This window comes from Salmo salar, chromosome 25 (assembly GCF_965601325.2).
Source record: "Salmo salar chromosome 25, fSalSal1, whole genome shotgun sequence".
NCBI classification, from domain to species: Eukaryota; Metazoa; Chordata; class Actinopteri; order Salmoniformes; family Salmonidae; genus Salmo; species Salmo salar.
In genome coordinates, this window is record NC_138315.1 from 26,467,317 (window position 1) to 26,491,418 (window position 24,102).

Below are 24,102 nucleotides of genomic sequence, written 5' to 3' on the forward strand. Positions count from 1 at the left end.
CAGGACGTCTAACACACTGGGGCTGATTGGGATATGCAATAGACAATGTAATATAGGTAATAGTGTAAGCATGTTATGTATGCGTCGCCTTTGTGTACTTTGCAGGGTAATGTTTTGTGCTGTAGATGTGTGTTTGTGTGTACATTCTATAGAATTTTCTCTGTACATAGCCTTTCAATGACCCTTGATATCGTTTATTTTCTTTGTGTCTTGTCCATGGCCTTTGGTCCCAGATACCCTGTCAGCATTGTGAGAGCTGGGTTAGTGTATGTGCACAGTGAGAACTGGGTTGGTGTGCGGTGTGTGTGTGTGTTTCAGTGAGAGCTGGGTTGGTGTGTGCGTGTGTGCAGTCAGACTAACAATGACCACAGCCAACCTCTAGGGTAGTCAGACCGCTGGGTCAGGGTCAGGGAGCAGTCAGGCAGAGCTGGACAGGAAGGGAGGATATGTCCTCTTTCACCTGGCACCACATATGTACTCACACACCGCCTGCTATCCCAACTGCCTGTTAATGGTGCTGCGTCACCTTCCTACTCATCAGACCTGGGTCAAATATATACAGTACCTTAAGTCTTCATACCCCTTGACTTATTCCACATTTTGTGTTACAGTCTGAATTCAGAGTGGATAAAATAAAAACATTTCTCAACCATCTATACACAATATCCCATAATGACAAAGTGAAAACATAAAATATAGAAATATCTAATTTACATAAATATTCACACCCCTGAGTCAATACTTTGTAAAAGCACTTTTGTCAGCACTTACAGCTGCGAGTCTTTCTGGGTACGACACTAAGAGCAGTCCACACTCTGAACTCCATGGGTTTCAACCAGGTTATACAGAGCTGGACAGGAAGGATTCGTCCACTTTCACCTGGCACCATCTATACTCACACACATTATCCTACCTGACTGGTAATGGCTCTGCATCACCTGTCACAGACCCGGGCCAAATACATTATGTAAAACACTTTCCAATGCGTGCATTTGATATAGCTTGTAGTTTGCACTTTGGGGACTATTCACTTGGATCCATTTCATTGATTGCCTATTTAACCAGGTCTGCCACTGCGGCTCTCACAACAGTCATGCAACAAGCTTACTATTCAATACCCTCAAACAGCCAATCAATCAATACAAATACAGGCCGCAATATTCCTTCCCCACCCTAACCCCAGCAATTACCAGAATGAAGCATATCTCAGGTAGGACTCTTATTCCTTGTCAGTAATCCACATCCAGCTCTATGTTGATAAACCACCTCTAAATTCCTGTCAGGGTCAGCTGAGAGCTCTGAGTTCTGACTTCTGAGCCATTACATTCTATACACTGCTCACAGTAAACGCTTTACCTTTAACACAGCCCCCCCCCCACACACACACACACACACACACACACACACACACACACACACACACACACACACACACACACACACACACACTCTCTCTCCCTTTAACCCGGTGTCAGTAGCCAGCATGGCATGGTCATTCAAGGATAGACGGCGAGGTGAAGAGGATTATGGGTAATGGGGTGTGTGTCGTGATCTCCTCTGCCCATGTGTATGTATGTGTCATCATCTCCTCCGCTCCTCTGTGACCTGGTGGGATTTGGTCTAGTATAGGATTAGATTAGCTCCAGCGCCTGGGTAAATGACCCAGAGACCTGGGACACACACATGCACACACACACATCTGCACACCCTGGGCCGTGCACCTTACCGGTGTGGTGTACAGAGCTTTGACTAAGAAGCATTGGCCTGTATCCATGGTGACCAAAGCCCAGGAAGTGGTGCTGCAGATGTGTGCATTTGCGCGTGTGTTTTTTGTGATCTGCGTGTGCCTGTGTGCGTGTGTGCCTGTGTGCCGGTGCGTGTGTGCGCGTGTGCGCGTGTGCGCGTGTGCGTGTGTGTGTGTGTGTGTGTGCAGGGGTGTGTGCGTGTATGAAGTGGTCTGGGAAGCCCAAGGGGGTGTCTACTATAAGAACCCTTTCTTCTGCTGTGCCCAAAATAGACCACTACCTCTTCTTCCATATCCTGACATGACAGCCCAGCAGATAACTGGGCTACAGTTTGACATTTCCTTTCACACCCTCTTGTACTTACACTCCTTCCTGGTCCTGCTCTCTACACACAGTCCTTATACAGTAGCTACAGTATCTATGGAAGACACACACTCACACGTGCAGTCATACAAGCATGCACGCACGCATGCACACATATCTTTGGCCCTTTAGATGCTCTACTGAGAAACACTCACCTGTCAGTAAATAGGCTAAATCTCTTCCTCTTGGCTATTGCAAACATTTCTATAAAATTATGTTTTATGTCTTCTGCCACTGTGGGGGCACACCATTTTACAAAATGCCCCTCTTACATTTTGTATGTAAAATTGTAATCTTCTCTCTCTGGTGTCTCCCTGTAATAGATATCTATCTGGCTGCATACTTGAAAGAAAATAATCTCCATCTCCAAACTCCCAAAGCAGGCAAACAGCAAACAGTTTGTGGTGGCAATTCTTTTTGAAATGCTGGGTTGTTTTCTCCAAGGCCTACTGTCGTGTGTGTGCTTAGAGAAACCATTTAGGATACGTTCCAAATGCCACCCATTCCCAATATGGTGCACTACTTTAGCCCATAAGGCTCCGGTGAAAAGTAGTGCACTATAAAGGTAACTGGGTGTCATTTGGGGTGCAGCCCATCTCTGTTGTGGGTTCCAGCCAGGTTGTACTGTAGTTGTTTCAGTCCAGAACAGATGTGTGTAATGGAACTGGGCAGTCAATTTCCAGGTGTTTTGGTGACAGGGGCCACATGTCCCAGCCCCCCCTGTCCCCAGCCAGCCAAGTATTCCCCTCGTTGTTGCCAGCGATTGGCTACTCTCATCGGAGGTATTACTCATTACTAATGCTGTGTGTATATGTGTGTGCATGCGTGTTTGTTTGTTTGTTTGTTTGTTTGTTTGTTTGTTTGTTTGTGTGTGTGTGGGTGAGTGTGTGTGTGTGTGTTTGTGTGAGAGTGTGCGTGCGTGCGCGCGCGTGTGTGTGTGTGTGTATGTGTGTGTGTGTGTGTGTGTGTGTGTGTGTGTGTGTGTGTGTGTGTATGTGAGCTTGTCTACTTGTAATATTAGCATTCAATTCAGGCCTTGCCTTGTTAACACAAAAACACACTGGCATACATACAAGCAGACAAGCACACACACGCACACACAAATGCATTAGTATGTGTCAGCCTGACCATATGGAGCAGTAGACAGGTTCATTGTGAAGCTCATTGACTGCTGAGGCTAGAGAGGGGACCTCCATCAAACCGTAGTGTGTGTGTGTTTGTGTGTGTGTCTGTGTGTGTAGTTGACCGTGGAGGCTAGAGAGGGGACCCGACCCCACCGGACTGTCTTGTCATCAGACTCAGTACACATCATATTATTATGGTTATTGTCATCATTGTCATCATCGTTATTAAGCTGCCCAGCAGATGGGCAGTAATCTGGGGGCATGATTACACCGGCCACTGCAGCTTGTAACTCATGATAACTGACCGGTGAAGCTCATCATAGGGGACACAGGGGTCATAGAGGAGGGAGGAGGAGTGTCATTGTTAGTTTTTCAGCACGGCATGAAGCAAGATGCAAACATTTTGTCCTAGAGTACTAAGGGCGGTCTAGTTTTGGACCGATGAAGTTCATTGGACAGGGGACACAGGAGTCAGAGAAGGGGTGTTTCCCCTAGGGATGAATTATCGTCCTGGACTAAAAATCATGTCCAATGGAGAATATGAATCCATTCAAGTAATTCTCAGTCTGGCCCGTAAGGAGTTGATGGACTCAGGTAGTACCCCCATGATAATGACGTGTGACCTACAGTACTATATTTTATATGTAAATGCAGTTCTAAAATGTCACATAGGTGAGAAACTGTTACTAGGCGAGAGCCAGACATAAAGGCAGAGGGTAGAGTATACAGCAGATGTCTGTCTGTTTCCATCTCCAACCCCAGACAAGTCCTCCCTCTCCCCAAACAGAGCTATTACATGCTTATGCACACAAAATTGTATAACTAACCTTGTGGGGCACAAAATTCTGTCCCATTAAAAATCCTATTTTCCCTAACCCTAACCCTAATCTTAACCCTAACGCCAAAACCTTAACCCTAAACATAACCCTAGCTCCTAACCCTAATTCTAACACTAATTCTAACCTTAACCCTAAACCCCCTAGAAATAGCATTTGACCATGTGGGGACTAAGAAAATGTCCCCAGTTGGTAATTTTTTGTTAGTTTACTGTTTTTGTGGGGACTTCTGGTCCCCACAAGTATAGTTAAACACGTCCAGCACACACACACACACACACACACACACACACACACACACACACACACACACACACACACACACACACACACACACACACACACACACACACACACACACACACACACACACACACACACACCAACCCCAGGCCCCCCCCCCTCCCCAAACTGAGCTATCGATGATGTTTACTTGAAGAAATGACATTTGCAACTTTATTTAATTCAGTGAGTTACTGTGTGTCGGTATGACCTTTCCTAGCGTGGCTGTGAGGCCCAATAAGCCTTGGAGACTGTGACACTCTCCGCATTATTGGTGTTCAATAAAAACCCACAGGCACTATTGACAAAGTAATGTTGTGCAATTCTTACGGAAATTAATACAGTAAAAGGTAGAAACTTATCTGGCGAGGATCATTTAGTTTAATTCCACAGAGTATATTTATAGAATACCAAATGAAATTGAAGTTGATGAGAAAATGACGTAGCGGGTCACAGGGTGGTTTGTAGCGTAGTGCTTCTTTAAATATTTAACGTTCTAAATTTTTTATTTATGCCACAGAGAGAGGCACATAGATTCACTGTCTGCATCCCCAATGGCACCCAGTACCCTATATACTTGTAGTGCACTACTTTTTTTAGGGAATATGGTGCCATTTGGGATAAACCCACTGTGTCTGGCTGTGAACCCATTGACTTTTAGTGTTATCTTTGTGACAGTGACAGATGCCGTGTGATACCTTGTCTCTGGCATATAAATACAATGAATAGAACAGGCTTGGAAGCTCTAACCGTGGCAATTTGACTGGCAAAGTCATAGGTTCACTCGCAATGGCTACCTGGTATTGTGATGGAATCCCTTCCATGTTTTTATCAACTGAAGCTGGATTGTCATGGTAATGTAGAATGTTAATTCAAATTATGCTAACTGATGTGGCAATAGAATGTGTTTTTTGTCATATCAGCTGAGTTGACTGAACAAATCACAGCACAGATTGAAGGGTACACTTCCTGCTTTTACTTCCTTGCATGGTACACTCCATTGTCTCACGTCAGATGGCATCACTCCTACGCGACACTCGTCCTTCAACCAATCTGTCTTGTAGGACGTGGAACTCATGTCTAAAAATCAAGGTTTTGCTCATCCACCTAACATTAGTTCCTAATTCTGAAAATCACTCCGCTCTCGGTAGCTATGACGCACTGGCTACTACGGGAAACCATGTTCAATCAACTGGGTAAAACTTGCTCCAGCTAGCAGCCTAGTGCAAGTTTGTTTGAATAGCCATATTGTAGCTAGTTTGCCAGCTTGTTGATGAAGTTGTACTGCACCAAAGTTATGGGACTGTTCTCCTAAATCAGAATGTTTCTGACTCTGACAGGTGGCACTGTGCCTCGCTACTTTGTAACATTTGGCCAACGTGATAATGTTGCAGAGAGCAGTCAGCTGTGCTGTAGAACTTGGCACACTAATCACAGTAGAACAGATATGAAAACTAATTTGTGCATTAGCTAGAACTTCACTACACTAGCTAGCTAGCTAGAGGGAGTATTCAACATTAATTGTGTTAACTGGCGTTGTTAGCAGCCCTGCCTTTCGTTTCATATGGATTGATTTGAGACTGGTTCAGCCAGCAAGCAGACAGTAGCTAGCAAACGCATTAAGTAGCTAATTTTCATGCACATATTGAATTTCATAAATACTGATTCTACCACCACACGACACCTTAGCTAGATGTAGAAGGAGGTAGTGAAGACTTTCCCATGACATTTAAAAAATATATTATCTACAGATTTATAGTTTCTGGTAAGAATAACTGACTCTTTTGAGGGTGAAAGGGGTTTAAGTGGACGATGTTACCTTGGTAACATTTTAGAATGTTGAGGCAGCAAAGTAGCCCAACTTATTTTTAGCTATCCCATGAGTGTCAGAGAGTTACCAGACAGATCAGTGCAGACGGCCGTCATGTTATCTGATGTGAGACAATGGGGTACACTCAAAATGGCTGTCAGTCCATCCATTATGCCACCATTGACTTGAAGGGAGACACCCTTTCTATTATTTCTATTTCTATGGTCTATGATCTGTGGTGAGCCTGCTGAAGACTCGCAGGGCATGTCATGCCAATCACTGTCCACTTGCCAAACTGTGTCCACCTCTGTGACTCTGAAGGCCCATACATCCCTGGCGTGAGAATTCTGTAAACTGCTGAAACCCATTCACGTGAGACCCATCTCACAGGATATAGTCTATAAGCTGCTCTATGGAGAGATGGGGGACTGATAGAGGATGAGATAAGAGAGAGAGTTGGAGAGAGTGATAGAGAGTGGGAAGAGACAGAGGGGTGATAGACTGAGGGGGAAAGAGAAAGAAGACTTGGATTGATAGAGTGGAATAAGAGAGGTAGAGGGGTGATAGAGGGAGAGTGATGTAGACAGAGAGCAATACAGTGATGAAGAGAGGATGGAGAGAGAGAAAGAGAGAGAGAGAGAGAGAAGAGAGCATGGATAGAGAGAGAGAGAGAGAGAGAGAGAGCGAGAGAAAGGTAGAGAAGAGAGCATAGATAGAGAGAGAGAGAGAGAGTGAAAGGGAGAGATGAGAGCATGGAGAGAGAGCGAGAGAGAGAGAAGAGAGCATGGATAGAGAGAGAGAGAGAGAGAGAGAGAGCGAGAGAGAGAGAGAGAGAGAGAGAGAGAGAGTGAAAGGTAGAGAAGAGAGCATGGATAGAGAGAGAGAGGGAAAGGGAGAGAAGAGAGCATGGATAGAGAGAGAGAGTGAAAGGTAGAGAAGAGAGCATGGATAGAGAGAGTGAAAGGGAGAGAAGAGAGCATGGAGAGAGAGAGAGAAACAGAGGGGTGGAGGGATTATTCAATGTCACACAGGGAGAGCAGATCAGCACCGCTTCTTATCTGGAGATGATAGCAGAGAAAACAGACCCTTTCACATCCAACCTTCTCTTTCACTCATTTAATTTTTCAATCTGTTTTTCTTCTCTTACCACAGCATGAAACACACTACGTGACTGATTGAAGTATGTGGTGGTTTCCTCCAAGTGTACATGTCATGTTTATGCAACCGTTTCCTTCGATGGTTATGGTGCTGTTTGGGGGTAGGGTTGGACAGTTTATACACTAAGTGTGATATTAAGCAGCATGTTTCAGTGTCAGAGGTGATCACCAGCAGCTGTACATCACTTGGTTTCCAAACCATATTGCTCCTGGACAGGAAATGGTAGGACTTATGGGGAAATGCTAGAGGTTTGTTTGTGTGGGCTTGAGTGAATGAGAGGGAAACTGTCTCATTTATTTGATTATAGCTGCATGACACTTGAGATGGGCCAAAGATAATTATGATGTTTTGGATATTCTGGAAATGAATCCATAGAAAAGGTTATTTGGGGGAATAATTGACGTAATTATATTTGGGCTTATCTGCCCCTTTATGGTTTTTGTGATTGAATTGATTGAGGTCTGTTATCATGCCTAGGGAAAGCAGACTTTTAGTTCTGCCAAAAACAAAAATATGAATCAATCAGTGTCATCACAGATTTTCTACGTCGAGACGGAGTCTAGAGTAGATTACATTTCTATTCGTGATTTTATCATGCAGCATTTGTGTGTTTACACATCACAGTTTTACAGTGAACATGATTTAACACAGAAACTGTTTGAATAGCTGATGAAGCTCTTTGATGTTGATATTTACTGAGGGATACAGTAGGATGCTTATTTCTAAAGATGTCTAAACTACACTGTGCACTGTAGATTACCTGAGAGAAAAGGGAGGGAATCAAAGAGATTAAGCATTGAGTTATATTGAGTTTAATATTACATTATTGCAATTCTCAACCATATTCCATGGCAATAAGGTGTCTTTATCATGAATGCAAAAATACCCCATCCTTAGAGCCATGGTTAACAAACAGCCTTGTGTAAATGAATGTGAAACATATTCAATGTTATTTTTTTATTCCACACACCAAGGCTACTATCAAAACTATATAGATACCCACACAAGCAAACACAGACACGCCTGAAACAGACATGCATATTCTTTTTTACCGCAGGCTTCTAATCTTACTATTAGTTATGTATATGAAGAAATCCCATATTGAGATTCATTGCCTCAATCCATCATTTCTGGAATGGAAATCCCAGAGAAGAAATTAAATCAATCCTCTGATGACGAGGAGGAACGGGGGTGGGAGGATAAAGCCATAGAAATGAAGACATTGGGCCTCAGTTCCTCTGAATGGGAATCCACGCTTTAGGGAGAGAATCTCCTCTGTACAAGTGTGTACCAGCTGTGCTTCTGAGAGAGAGAGAGAGAGAGAGAGAGAAATACAGTGTATTATTTATTTCACCATACACGCTATCCCACCCATTGTTCTACCTGTGTCCTTCTGTTCACATGTACTTCCCAGCACAGTTAGTGGAACCGTAACCAGGCCAGCACAGTACAGCACGGCATGGCTTGTTTCAGCTAAGTATGCTAGCAATCCAGTCCACTTGAACGTCCAACCAGGGTGAAACAGGTGGCTTTGCTGTAGTTCACTGGGCAGTCAAAAACATGTCGGGCTTACATGGCGATATAGGCTTCCATTACAGATACTGTAGGCTTCCATTACAGATACTGTAGGCTTCCATTACAGACACTGTAGGCTTCCATTACAGATACTGTAGGCTTCCATTACAGATACTGTAGGCTTCCATTACAGATACTGTAGGCTTCCATTACAGATACTGTAGGCTTCCATTACAGATACTGTAGGCTTCCATTACAGATACTGTAGGCTTCCATTACATATACTGTAGGCTTCCATTACAGATACTGTAGGCTTCCATTACGGATACTGTAGGCTTCCATTACAGATACTGTAGGCTTCCATTACCGATCATTGATAACTCAGTAATTACCACTTAGCAGAACTGAGTATGCGATGTTGTATGTGATGTACAGCAACATTATAAGTTGACCGTACTCAAATCATTTAGCTGGATTGCCATTAAGGTTTCATAATGTTATAATAACAATTCAATCTCAGTGAAACGTTGTGTGTATGTGTCGGGGGGTGGGGGGGTTCTTAGGGTTGTCAGGAGGTTTATTGAAGTGTATGGAGGTTTCTTTTTTGGTGGCTGATGATATATTATAAACTGTCCTTTTCACTGGGAGACTGACTGATGTTATATTATAAACTGTTCTTTTCTCTGGGAGACTGGCTGATGATATATTATAAACTGTCCTTTTCTCTGGGAGACTGGCTGATGATATATTATAAACTGTTCTTTTCACTGGGAGACTGGCTGATGATATATTATAAACTGTTCTTTTCACTGGGAGACTGGCTGATGATATATTATAAACTGTCCTTTTCTCTGGGAGACTGGCTGATGATATATTATAAACTGTCCTTTTCTCTGGGAGACTGGCTGATGATATATTATAAACTGTCCTTTTCTCTGGGAGACTGGCTGATGATATATTATAAACTGTTCTTTTCACTGGGAGACTGGCTGATGATATATTATAAACTGTTCTTTTCACTGGGAGACTGGCTGATGATATATTATAAACTGTTCTTTTCACTGGGAGACTGGCTGATGATATATTATAAACTGTCCTTTTCACTGGGAGACTGGCTGATGATATATTATAAACTGTCCTTTTCTCTGGGAGACTGGCTGATGATATATTATAAACTGTCCTTTTCTCTGGGAGACTGGCTGATGATATATTATAAACTGTCCTTTTCTCTGGGAGACTGGCTGATGATATATTATAAACTGTCCTTTTCTCTGGGAGACTGGCTGATGATATATTATAAACTGTCCTTTTCTCTGGGAGACTGGCTGATGATATATTATAAACTGTCCTTTTCTCTGGGAGACTGGCTGATGATATATTATAAACTGTCCTTTTCTCTGGGAGCCTGGCTGATGATATATTATAAACTGTCCTTGTAACGGCCGTCGTAGGAAGTGGACCAAAATGCAGCGGGTACGTGAATGCTCATCTTTTTTTTATGACGCGCACTATACAAAAACAACAAAACGAAAAAACGAACGACAGCTAAACAGTAATGCAGGCTAAACATAGCAGTGCACAAACAACCTCCCACAATTCCCATAACAAACACACCCCTATATATAGGACCTTCAATCAGAGGCAACGAGGAACAGCTGCCTCCAATTGAAGGCCCAATCCCAATTAACTAAACATAGAAATAGATAGACTAGACTGAACAAGAAATACACTAACATAGAACATAGACCAAAACCCCGGAATACTCTAAACAAACACCCCTCTACATAAACACACACCCCGAACCACATAAAACAAATACCCCCTGCCACGTCCTGACCAAACTATAATAACAAATAACCCCTTTACTGGTCAGAACGTGACAGTCCTTTTCACTTGGAGACTGCACTTGCATCTCAAATGGCATCCTAATCCCCACATAACACACTACTGTTGAAAGTAGTGCAGTATGTAGGGCATAGGGTGCCATTTGGGATACACCCTGCACATCCCACAATACCCCCTCACGGTACCCTGAGGCTATAATAACTGTTTATTACCTGGAAACCCCATTTTATGATACCCCTCCTCCCTCCTCCGTCTATACCAATGTTAACCGTTATTGAAAACACCCAGGCCTCATCGTATATCACCACATCACACCTGATCTGCATGCTAGCTCTGCTTGATACCTGCCTCTCCCTTGCTTTGGTTGTGTCCCAAATGGCATCTTATTCCTATGGGGAATAGGGTATCATTTTGTACGCATCTCTTTACTCTTTGGTGAGATCTGTATGCTCCCTCTGCCTCTTGTAATCTAATATCATGTGAGGAGGAATTGTTGGAACAAGATCTCATTTGTCTTTATAGCCCAATGTTGCCTTGAAGCTGATTCTTCTGTTTCTCATCCATCCATTTTCTGAGAGGTAATCGAGGGGAAATAAATAGGGAATCAAATGAAAGTTGGCTTTCAGAGTGCTGCTAATACAACAAGGGGGTATGAGTTAAGTTTAGCAAGGAGTAGAGGTTGACTTCTTTTGATTGATTTCTCTGAGGGGAAGTGTGAGGTAAACGTTTAGAAAATAAGGGAAATACAAAGAACCGCCAGACAGAGAGAGAGAGAGAGAGAGAGAGCACAGATCACAGAGACAGGGTTCTCAGAATGGTACATAAAATTGAGGTAAGATAGTTGAGGGGAGCTGTCTTGGAGGAGACAGGTGTGTGTGTTTGGAGTAAACAGGTGTGTGTGTTTGTTTCCTATGGTGGTGTGTGGCAGTTCATGGGTGACTGTGTGACAACTCTGAGAGGATTCTGCCACCCCTGTCAAGGCGATAGCTCCCCTGTCAACCGTGAAGTGGCTAGAAACAGCCCACAGTGACAACATGGCTAGGGTTGAATGGTAATGTGGGAGAAGGCAGTGTCTTCATCCCAAATCGCTTCCTGTTCCCTTTATATTGCACCATTTATTTTACCGGTCCTATGGACCTAGTCAAAAATAGTGCACTATATAGGGAATAGGGTGCCATTAGGGAAACACACTCTCTTCTCTGTATCTCTCTAAAAAGAGTGCAGGTGTGGCTGTGTTATTGATGTTAAATATGGCAGTATTTTGCACAACCTTTTGCTCACCTCTGAATGGAAAGGTCTGTATTCTGTTTGTTTTCATGTGGCAATGGAGGTTATGACATGTTTCTTAGAATTGCTGCATCACCTCTTTACTGATGGACCAAGCACCACTTAAGCCCACAGTGTGTGTGTGTGTGTGTGTGTGTGTGTGTGTGTGTGTGTGTGTGTGTGTGTGTGTGTGTGTGTGTGTGTGTGTGTGTGTGTGTGTGTGTGTGTGTGTGTGTGTGTGTGTGTGTGTGTGTGTGTGTGTGTGTGTGTGTGTTTGTGTGCATGTGCGTTCAGTTGTGCTTTGTTGTGATTTTGTGTTGTTTTGGGGTGTTTTTCGCTATCCTCTGGGTAGTAGCAGCAGCAGTAGCTGACAGGGCAGATGTCTCCTGTCTTAGTGGGGATAAAAGGTGTTTGATGGGTGGAAAAGACAGGCTTTAATTACATAGCAGGAGTCTAGTCAGTAGCCTGGACACACGCTAACAAGGACTCATCTGCCCACTGGGCCTCAGGGGCTTCCTGTACACACAAACAAACACACATGAACGCATAGCTAACATACCTCCTCCTCTCTCCTCTTTCTTTCTGCAGTATGCGCTGGCACAGAGAACAAGCTGAGTACTCTGTCAGACCTGGAGCAGCAGTACCGCACCCTAAGGAAGTATTATGAGAACTGTGAGGTGGTGATGGGTAACCTGGAGATCACCAGCATCGATCGCTCCAGAGACCTCTCCTTCCTCAGGGTAAGACCGGACACTACCATCCCTTCTTAGCTTTTCACTGTATTTCTTCCCCAACTATTTAGCTTTTAATCTTAGACCTCTCCTTCTTCAGGGTAAGACCCAACTTACACATCAGTATTAGAATCACGACTTGGACAATGTGTTCTGGAATCACACCTCACGTTGTTGAACATTTCAGAGTCTATTCGATTAACTTTGGAACCGGTTATTGTCCACTCAACCTTGTTGGTCTGACATGGTTTTACTCCTAGGTCTTCTCATACCAATCAGCTAGGCTGTCTGTGACAGTCAGACCGTCACCCTCTCTAACTCTGATCTCTAAATACCAAACACTGATTGTCTCCATGTTCCTTTCTGCTTGCTGTGAGACATCATGGAAGTATGATAACCTGATTCCTTTGCTCTAATTCAACACAATCCATAGCATCTTTGATTAGAGATTTAGAATAAATAATAATCAAATGGTTTGTTTGGGATTGATTGTAGGTTAGATGAGGGACCAGTGGTGCAATTGCTTAAGTGACCCAAAACACGCTCACTCACACACACTTACATACACATGCACGCTCACACACCCTCTGAGGCCAAGTGAAATAATGATGTGGTAATGTGGTAATGATGTGGTAATGTGGTAATGATGTGGTAATGGGGTAATGATGTGGCAATGTGGTAATGATGTGGTAATGTGGTAATGATGTGGTAATGCAACAATGGTGTGGTAATGTTGAAATGATGTGTTATTGCGGTAATGATGTGGTAATGGGGTAATGATGTGATAATGTGATAATGGTATGGTAATTATGCGGTAATGGTGTGATAATGTGGTAATGATGTGGTAATGTGATAATGATGTGGTAATGTTGTGGTAATGTGGTAATGGTGTGATAATGTGGTAATGATGTGTTAATGGGGGGTTGGAGGCAGGTCAGTGAACTGCTGTACATGAGTTGCTAAAAGTAGTGAACTAGATGGACTATATAGAATAAGTTACCATTTGAGACGCAGCACAACTCCAAAAGATTTCAGTCAATTTGGGAGAATTGGGGGGGATAGAGGGCTAACCCCTGTTGTGCTGACTGCATTATTGTGTGTGTTGGGTTGTAATGGGGTGGTTTTGCTGGGTGGTTGTCTGAACCCTAAGCACTTTATGAGATGGTGCTTTAACCTAGTAGTAGGAACCCCAATCTCCAGCAAGGCCAGAGAGGACATGGCCTCAAATGTATTTAACATTGATTCAGGGATCAATTTTTAGAAAGAGTCACCTAATCATGTTTACCAGGTCTATGTGTTACGATTCAGAAATCACATTGCAAAAGTAGGTGACTATTACCCCCATTCTAAAAATGACTTTGATCAATTGCTTAAATACCTTATAATCAGTGTTTGTTAAAGAAAATACCCTCAGGGATACGTGTTTAGTATTTTTGTGTTGAAACAGTCTTCCTCTTATGTAAAAGCTGTGTATCTGTGTGGCCACCATCATCAAGGCATAACACAGTACTGTTCTACATAGCAACACAAAACAGAAGAATTTAAGCCCTTCTGTGTTCCTCTAAACAACAATGTCGACCACTATATCGCCTTACCCCCCACAATGAAAAACCAAACGCCAGAGCGTGGCATGCTGTGGAGGGGAGCGGTGGAGAGTGCAGTGTTACCGTTGGCCCCCTACAGAGTTAACAGGTAATGGGACACTGCTCAACATTGTGAGTATGAGAGGGAAGCAATGTGCTGGTGAAGACAGTATGATTATTGTTAGTCTCTGCTACAAGCTACAATCCTACTCAGAAAAATCTGTTAAAAGTTCAGTTTAGCTCTTTGTATGCTGCAGTTTGCCACTGCAGAACTCACGAAGGGATGCACATCGAGTGACAGGGTTTAGAACCTTGGTTACAAGCCTTGCTAGAACACGCTTTTATTTCCTTACATGACCATATAACAGAGGCTGGTTGCTGTTCGTTTACAAAATGGCCCCCCATGGCGCTGTGCATGTGCCAAGGCTTCACAATTAACGAGGGTTAATTGAACATACTAATTAGAAACACAGGGTGCCAAGCAGCAAGGGAGCAGGGAGGAGGGCAAGGTAATGTGTGTATTTTTGGGTTGTTAAGATTATTATTATTTTAAAACACATTAATAATGTGCCATCCCTGGGGCAGAGGAGGAGGAGGAGGAGGAGGAGGAAAACTTCACCTTGAGGTGTAGGAGAGGGAAATAAAACCTAGCTAGAAGCTTCTTTCCTTCCTGCATGGTGGCCTGGCAGTCTGGGCGGTGTGTTTGGCTGGATGGCTGGCTGTCTACTGGGTGATTGAAAGTGATGCCTGTGCTTTGCCTCCCTTTTAAAGATAGCCAGAGATGGATGGCTGCATCCCAAGCCCCCTGAACAGCTTTAGCAGTAAATAGAGTCCATCTTCTAAACTACATCCATACTGCTGATGAATCAAGACCCAGCTATAAGATTAATAACTGGAATTCTGCCCCAAGATCATTTTATTTTTTCCGTGTGTATTTTGTGTATGTGTATGTGTGATGAATCCGACTTGTTTGTGAAAGTGTGTTTCTCGCACGCAAAATGCAAGAAATCTTGCAGCACATTTAATTTCCACATGATGGTTCAAAGACAAGGTGACACTTAGACCACTTTCTATGTCCCCTTCATTCAGTTGGATGGGCAGGATATGATCCAGTAATCCATCAGAGAAGGCCTTCACCGTTCCCTGACCGTGACGTCACAGTCTCCTTCACAGTCACAAGATCTACAACTCTACCAGATTCCTTTACATCTGGCGTAGGTTGGTTGGCTCACTAGCTTAAAGTGTTATAAACCTTATAATAAGACATCATTAAGTTTCATACATGCTTATAACAACTAATAAAGCATTGTACCTGCAGGCTATACGTAAAGTTTTACCGCTAGAAGTAACCACTTCATAGCACAATTGCGTATCGGGACAATTAATCTATAGACAATCCTCCTTCTAGCACAAAGCCCTCCAACTCTCCCAACCTATCAGTCCCCTGCCTGGCTAATAGTGGCTCCCTGCCTTGTGTCTCTACTGTTAAATGGAGTGATGTGATTGGTGTCTCAAATGTCACCCTATTCCCTATATATTGTAGTGCACTACTTTTGACCAGCGCCCATCAAACTTTTGGAAAAAATAGTGCACTATTTTAGGGAATAGTGTGCCATTTGACACACGGTCCATGGTGTTAATTATACCACTATCATTGACAAACGGAAACTGTAAATATTTCCATTAGGTTTCACATCATTAGCTTGACGATTAGAGACTGGGAAGAAAAGAGGTGGCGGGTAGGAGGGGGTCTGATAAGAAATTCTCTCTCCCTCTCTCTCTCTCTCTCTCAAAAGTGCTATATAAACTTTGTATTATTACTCCAAGCAGCACATCATTCTCAAATTAAAACATAACTACATTGACATTTAAACCCTATTTGAAAAGTAGTTTAGTGAGTATTATTTTATAATGTTTTATACATTGAGTGTATAACATTAACAACACCTGTTCTTTCCATGACAGACTGACCAGGTGAAAAGCTATGATCCCTTATTGATGTAGATATGTTCTATAGTATGCGCGCTAGTTCTATGCTTCCCATTCTTAAGTTTAGTTTTTGAGTCTTTTACTTTCGGTTTTGTACAGCGGTTTAGATGGTACAATGATTCTCTACTGTATTCTTGCTTGTTTTGTTACATAAACTGAAATTAGATTTCTTCATAGCGCATCTTTAAATCCACTTCAATCAGTGTGTAGGGGAGGAGATTTTTAAAGGATTTTTTAAGCCTTGATACAATTGAGACATGGATTGTGTTCATGGGCAAGACAAAAGATCTAAGTGCCTTTGAATGGTGTATGGTAGTTGCCAGGCGCACCTGTTTGTGTCAAAAATGACTGGGTTTTTCACAACAGTTTCCCATGTGAATCAAGAATGATCCACCACCCAAAGGACATCCAGCCAACTTGACACAACTGTCGGAAAAATTGGAGTCAACATGGGCCAGCATCCCTGTGGAATAGAGTCCATGCCCTGACGAATTGAAGCTGTTCTGAGGGCAAAAGTATTAGGAATGTTAGGAAGGTGTTCTTAATGTTTTGTACACTCAGTGTATATAGCACGAGACTGGGCTGATTGGGTTGTGGGTCGGGAACTTTAAAACAACATCATAATGGCCCTGACAGTAGCAGTCAGTCCCCTGGAGTTATTTTGACCCTGTGTGTTCCAGAGGACAGAGGTCAAATAGGGTTTAATGAGCCTGGAGAACGTGGAGGAGCAGAGGAGTCATTTAAAGTAGTCTGTCCCCAGCCAGTCACCTCTACTCAGGATAAGAGGAGCTGTCTGCATTAATGACAGCAGACACCTACCTCTGTGCATTGAAATACGGACATGATAAGAGTGAGACTCATGGTCAGAGACTTTGACCTGCATTTTTTTTCTTACTCTCCCTCCACCTCTTGTTTTGTGGGCCATCCTCTATCTATCCTGCAGCCTCTGTCCTGATACAGCCTGGATGGGGAAGGAAACTTACTCTCCCTCTTTCTCTCTCTCTCTCTGTTCCTCTCTCCCCCTCTCCTCCTCTTCTTCTCACTTTTTACAGGCTGGTTATTTGTCCCTCAGGCGTGGTTGGTTGGTGTATGTGTTCTGCCTGCCTGGGTAGTTGCTGGGCTAGATGAGAGCAGAATACATCCCAACTGGCACGCTATTCCCTACATAGTGCACTATATTTGAACATACAGGGCCCATTGAGCTTTGGTCAAAAGTAGTGCACTTCTTAGCTAATAAGGTGCCATTTGGGACACAGCTCAGATTACGTTCCCCTGTTCCTCAGCACCCTTCATTATTAATGAAGACTGATGAAGTGTTGGCGAGCTCCTGTCTTTGAGGCGCGCCTAGATTGGATTGACAATCGCTATTAGCGTGCTCATTTCCATCACTTTAATATGACATGAATAAGGACAGAGAGAGAGATAACCCTGCACAAAGAAAGAGGGAGGGAAAGAGAGAGAGAGAAAGCGTGAGACCGAGAGACCGAGAGAGCGAGAGAGCGAGAGAGCGAGAGCGAGAGAGTGAGAGTGAGAGTGAGAGAGCGAGAGAGAAAGAACGAGAGAGAAAGAGCGAGGGAATGAGAGAGCGAGACCGAGAGAGAGAAAGAGCGAGAGAGAGAAAGAGTGAGAGAAAGAGAGAGAGAGCATGAGAATGAGAGAGCGAGAGAGAAAGAAAGAGCGTGAGAGAAAGATCAATGTAAGAGTTCTATCAATTACATCAATGTAAGAGTTCTAAACTTCCTTAATAAGCACAATGTCTTGAGTAAAAGCCAAATTGGATTTATACCAAAACATCGCACAACTGATCATATTTACACCTTACACACCCTGATAGATAAACATATCCACCAAAATAATACCAAAATATACACTTGCTTTATCGACTTCCAAAAAGCATTTGATTCTATTTGGCATACAGGACTGTTCTACAAAGTTATTGAAAGTGGTGTAGGGGGTAAAACATATGACATAATTAAATCAATGTATACTGGCAATACGTGCAGCATTAAAATTGGTAAGAAAAGAACAGAATTCTTTAACCAGGGGCGAGGCCTTTGTCAGGGTTGCAATCTGAGCCCTGCACTCTTCAATATTTACATTAACGAATTGGCCACTATTCTAGAAAAATCCTCAGCCCCTGGTGTTAGTCTCCACAATTCAGAAGTTAAATGCCTACTCTTCGCAGATGACCTATGCCTGCTGTCACCCACAGCACCTGGCCTACAGCAGAGCCTGGACCTGCTAGAGCAGTACTGCCAGACCTGGGCCCTGGCAGTAAACCCCAAAAAGACTAAAATAATGATTTTCCAGAGAAGATCCAGATCTCAGGGAATTAGACCAAAGTTCTCAATTGGTACAAAATATATAGAGTACTGTACACACTACAATTACTTAGGTTTAAAAATAAGCTCAACTGGACACCTTAATGAGGCAGTGAATGAACTGAGAGAGAAAGCACGCAGGGCATTCTACGCCATTAAAAAGCAAATTCAAATTGAAATACCTATTAAAATTTGGCTAAAACTAATTGAATATGTCATTGAACCAATTGCACTTTATGGCAGCGAGGTGTGGGGTCCGCTTGCAAAACAAGATTTCATCAAATGGGACAAACACCCCATTGAAACCCTACATGCAGAGTTCTGTAAGATTCTCCTACGTGTCCAGAGGAAAACTACAAACAATGCATGCAGGGCAAAATTAGGCCAATATCCACTAATAATAAAAACTCAAAAAAAGAGCAATTAAGTTTTGGAAACATCTAAAATACAGTGACCCCCTCTCATATCATTACCAAGCCCTGCAATGCCAAGAGCTGAGCAAAGAAAAGAGTCCCCTCATCCAGCTGGTCCTGGGGCTGAGTTCACAAACCTGTTCTACTAACACACTGAAGCCTCAGGACCAGAACATCCAATCAATCAGAATAAACCAAATTACAACACAGTCAAAACAAAACTACATTGCTTATTGGGAAACACAAGCACAAACACAAAGCAAAATGCAGTGCTATCTGGCCCTAAATCGACAGTACACTATGGCTAAATATTTGGTTACTGATCAAAACCTTAGAAAAACCTTGACAAAGTACAGGCTCAGTGAGCACAGCCTTGCAATTGAGAAGGGTAGACACAGGAAAACCTGGCTCCCTGTAGAGGAAAGGCTGTGCAACCACTGCACCACAGCAGAACCTGAGACGGAGCTGCATTTCCTGACAAAATGTAAAAAATATAAAACAATTAGAGAGTGTCATTTCCCCAAATTTGAAACCCTTATTCAAGGTTTCAAAGACCTCTTTGATGAGGATAGGCTACCCATCCTGTTGGGGGAGGACGCAGAGAGCTCTGTGTTGGCAGCGCACTACATTGCTGCCTGCCATAAGTTGAGGGACAGTGTCTGACAGACCAATAAACCTGCACATGTCCTCTACTGTATGATTATTGTTATTGTTGAATGTATGGTTATTTTGACCCTTGGTTATTGTTGTTACTGTTGTCCCGTTGACAATTTTTGATTCTCATTTTTTATTTATTTTTATATTGTAAATATCCAAAATAAGCTTTGGCAATATGTATACTGTTACGTCATGCCAATAAAGCGAATTGAATTGAATTGAAAGAGCGAGAGAGAGAGAGAGAGCGAGAGAGAGAGCGAAAGAGTGAGAGAGAAAGAGCGAGAGAGAAAGAGCGAGAGAGCGAAAGAGCAAGAGAGAGAAAGAGCGAGAGAGAAAGAGCGAGAGAGAGAACGTGAGAGCGAGAGAGAACGAGAGAGCAAGAGAGCGAGAGAACGAGAGAGCGAGAGAGAGAGAGCGAAAGAGTGAGAGACCGAGAGAGCGAGAGCGAGACCGAGAGAGAGCGAGAGAGAGAAAGAGTGAGAGAAACAGTGAGAGAAAGAGAGAGAGAGAGAGAGCGTGAGAGAAAGAGCGAGAGAAAGAGCGAGAGAAAAATAGCGAGAGAGAAATAGCGAGAGAGAAAGAGCGAGTGAGAGAGAGTGAGAGTGAGAGAGAGCGAGAGAGAGAGAAAGAAAGATCGAGAGAGAAAGAGCGAGAGAGCAAGAGAGCGAAAGAGTGAGAGAGAACGAGAGAGCGAGAGAGAACGAGAGAGCAAGAGGGAACGAGAGAGCGAGAGAAAGAGAACGAGAGAGCGAGAGAGAGAGAGAAAGAGCGAGAGAGAGAGAAAGAGCGAGAGAGAGAGAAAGAGCGAGCGAGAGAGAGAAAGAGCGAGAGAGAGAGAAAGAGCAAGAGAGCGAGAGAAAGAAAGAAAAAGAGAGAAAGAGCGAGAGAGCGAGAGAGAGAGAGAGAGTGAGAGAGCGAGCGAAAGAGCGAGAAAGAGAGAGCGAGAGAGAGAGAGCGAAAAAGAAAGAGCGGGAGAGAAAGAGCGAGAGAGAGAGAAAGAGAGAGAAAGAGAGAGAAAGAGAGAGAGAGTGAAAAAGAAAGAGCGGGAGAGAAAGAGCGAAAGAGAGAGCGAAAGAGAGAGTGCGAGAGAGAGCGAGAGAGAGAGAAAGAGAGAGAGAGAAAGAGCGAGCGAGTGAGAGTGAGAGAGTGAGAGTGAGAGAGAGCGCGCGAGAGAGAAAGAGCGAGAGAGCGAGAGAGCGAAAGAGCAAGAGAGAGAAAGAGCGAGAGAGAAAGAGTGAGAGAGAGAACAAGAGAGCGAGAGAGAATGAGAGAGCAAGAGAGCAAGAGAACGAGAGAGCGAGAGAGAGAGAAAGAGCGAGAGACCGTGAGAGCGAGACCGAGAGAGCGAGACCGAGAGAGAGCGAGAGAGAGAGAGCGAGAGAGAGAAAGAGTGAGAGAAACAGTGAGAGAAAGAGAGAGAGAGAGAGCGAGAGAGCATGAGAACGAGAGAGCGAGAGAGAAAGAGCGAGAGAGAATGAGCGAGAGAGAAGAGAGAAAGAGCGAGAGAGAAAGACCGAGAGAGAGCGAGAGAGAGAAAGTGCAAGAGAGCGAGAGAAAGAAAGAAAAAGCGAGAAAGAGCGTGAGAGTGAGAGAGAGTAAGAGTGAGATAGCAAGCGAAAGAGCGAGAGAGAGCGAGAGAGAGAAAGAGAGAGATCGAGAGAGCGAAAAAGAAAGAGCGGGAGAGAAAGAGCGAGAGAGAGAGTGAAAGATCGAGTGAGTGAGAGAGTGAGAGAGAGAGCAAGAGAGAGAGAGAGAGAGAAAGAGCGAGAGAGAGTGAGAGTGCGAGCGAGAGAGAGAGCGAGAGAGAGTGAGAGAGAGAGAACGAGAGTGCAAGATAGCGAGAGGGAGAGAAAAAGAGAGAGAGGGAAAGAGAGAGAGAAAAGCGAGAGAGAGCGAGAGAGAGAAAGAGTGAGAGAGAGCGAGCGAGAGAGAGAGAGAAAGAGCGGGAGAGCGAGAGAGAGAAAGAGCGAGAAAGAAAGAGCGAGAGAGAAAGAGCGAGAGAGAAAGTGAGAGAGCGAGCGAGAGCGTGAGCTAGAGAGCAAGACAGAGTGAGAGAGAGCAAGAGCGAGAGAGAGATTGAGCGAGAGAGAAAGAGGAAGAGAGAAAAAGAGCGAGAGAGAAAGAGCGAGAGAGAGAGAGAGTGAGAGCGAGAGAGAGCATGAGCGAGAGAGTGCGAGAGAGCGAGCGAGAGAGCGTGAGGAAGCGAGAGAGTGAAAGAGCGAGAGAGAGAGCAAGAGCGAGAGAAAGAGATAAAGAAAGAGTGAGAGACAGAAAGAGCCAAGAGAGAAAGAGCCGAGAGAGAGAGCGGGAGAGAGCGAGAGCGAGAGAGAGCAAAAGCGAGAGAGAGCGAAAGCGAGACAGAGCGAGAGTTAGCGAGAGAGAAAGCAAGAGAGAGCGAGTGAGAGAGAGCGAGTGAGAGAGAGCGAGAGAGAGAGCGAAAGAGACAAAGAGCGAGAGAGAGAAAGAGCCAAGAGAGAAATAGCCGAGAGAGAGAGCGAGAGAGAGCGAGAGAAAGAAAGTGTGAGAGAGCAAGAGAGAGTGAGAGAGAGCAAGAGTGAGACAGTGTGAGAGAGCGAGCGAGAGAATGAGAGAAAGCGAGAGAGAGTGAGAGCGAGAGAGAGCAAGAGAGAGCAAGCGTGAGAGCGAGCGAGAGAGAGCGGGAGAGAGCGAGAGCGAGAGAGAGCAAAAGCAAGACAGAGCGAGAGTTAGCGAGAGAGAGAGCGAGAGAGAGCGAGTGAGAGAGAGAGCGAGAGAGAGAAATATCTAGAGAGAGCGAAAGAGATAGAGAAAGAGCAAGAGAGTGAGAGAGGGAGAGAGAGCAAGATAGAGAGAGAAAGAGCGACAGAGAAAGAGCGACAGAGAAAGAGCAAGAGAGAGAAAGAGCGAGAGAGAGAAAGAGCCGAGAGAGAGCAAGAGAGAGCGAGAGTTAGCGAGAGAGCGAGAGAGAGAAATAGCTAGAGAGAGAAAGAGCGAGAGTGAGAGAGAGAGAGAGAGAGAGAGGGAGAGAGAGCAAGAGAGCGAGAGAGCGAGAGAGAGAAAGTGTGAGAGAGCGAGAGAGAGAGAGCAAGAGAGAGGAGTGAGAGAGAGCAAGAGATGGAGCGAGAGAGAGCGAGAGAGAGTGAGAGAGAGCGAGAGAGAACGAGAGAATGAGAGTGCGAGAGAACGAGAGAGCAAGAGAAAGAGAGAGAGAAAAAGAGAGCAAGAGAGAGAGAAAGACCGAGAGAGAGCGAGTGAGAGAGAGCAAGAGAGAGAAAGAGCAAGAGAGAGCGAGAGCGAGAGAGAGAAAGATCCGAGAGAGAAAGAGCCGAGGGAGAGAGCGGAAGAGAGCGAAAGAGAGCAAGAGAGTGAAATAACTAGAGAGAGCAAGAGAGAGAAAGAGAAAGAGAGTGAGAGACCCTTATTCAAGGTTTGAAAGACCTCTCTGATGAGGATAGGCTACCCGTCCTGTTGCAGGAGGACGCAGAGAGCTGTGGGTTGGCAGCGCACTACATTGCTGCCTGCCATAAGTTGAGGGACAGTGTCAACCTGCACAACCTGCACAGTGTCAACCTACCAATCAACCTGCACATGTACTCTACTGTATGCTTATTGTTATTGTTGAATGTATGTTTATTTTGACCCTTGGTTATTGTTGTTACTGTTGTCCCGTTGACAATTTTGATTCTCATTTTATTTATTTTTTATATTGTAAATATCCAAAATAAGCTTTGGCAATATGTACATTGTTACGTCATGCCAATAAAGCGAATTGAATTGAATTGAAATTGAGAAAGAGTGAGAGAGAGCGAGAGAGAGAAAGAGCAAGAGAGAGAGTAAGAAAGAGAGAGAAAGAGTGAGAGAGCGAGAGAGAGAGAGAAAGAGCGAGAAAGAAAGAGTGAGAGAGAAAGTGAGAGAGAGCAAGAGAGAGCGAGAGAGAGTGAGAGAGAGCAAGAGAGAAAGCACGAGAGAGAGAGCGAGAGAGAGATAGAGAGCGAGAGAGAGAGAGACAGAGTGAGACAGCGAGAGAGAGAAAAAGCGAGAGAGAAAGAGGAAAAGAGAGAAAGAGCGAGAGAGAAAGAGTGAGAGAGAGAGCAAGAGCAAGAGAGTGCGAGAGAGCGAGAGAGCGAGCGAGAGAGAGAGCGAGAGAAAAAGCGAGAGACAAAGAGCGAGAGAGAGAAAGAGTGAGAGAGAGAATGAGCCAAGCGAGAAAGAGCCAAGAGAGAGACCGAGAGAGAGAAATAGCTAGAGAGAGTGAGAGAAAGCGAGAGGGAAAGAGTGAGAGAGTGAGAGCGAGAGAGGGAGAGCGAGAGAGAGAGAGCGCGAGAGAAAGAGGAAAAGAGAGAAAGAGCAAGAGGGAAAGAGCGAGAGAGAGAATGAGCCAAGAGAGAAAGAGCCGAGAGAGAGAGCGAGAGAGAGCGAGAGCAAGAGAGAGCGAAAGTGAGACAGAGCGAGAGTTAGCGAGCGAGAGAGAGCGAGAGAGACCGA

At 44.2% G+C, this 24,102-nt stretch overlaps 1 protein-coding gene across 1 annotated transcript in view; it reads left to right on the forward strand.

Moving 5' to 3' along the window:
- erbb4b (erb-b2 receptor tyrosine kinase 4b) overlaps positions 1 to 24,102 on the forward strand; it is a 483,415-nt gene that overhangs the window by 232,495 nt on the left and 226,818 nt on the right. The window contains exon 2 of the mRNA XM_014173740.3: positions 12,533 to 12,684. Within this exon, the coding sequence (XP_014029215.3) occupies positions 12,533 to 12,684 (152 nt within the window). The remainder of the gene's footprint in view (positions 1 to 12,532; positions 12,685 to 24,102) is intronic.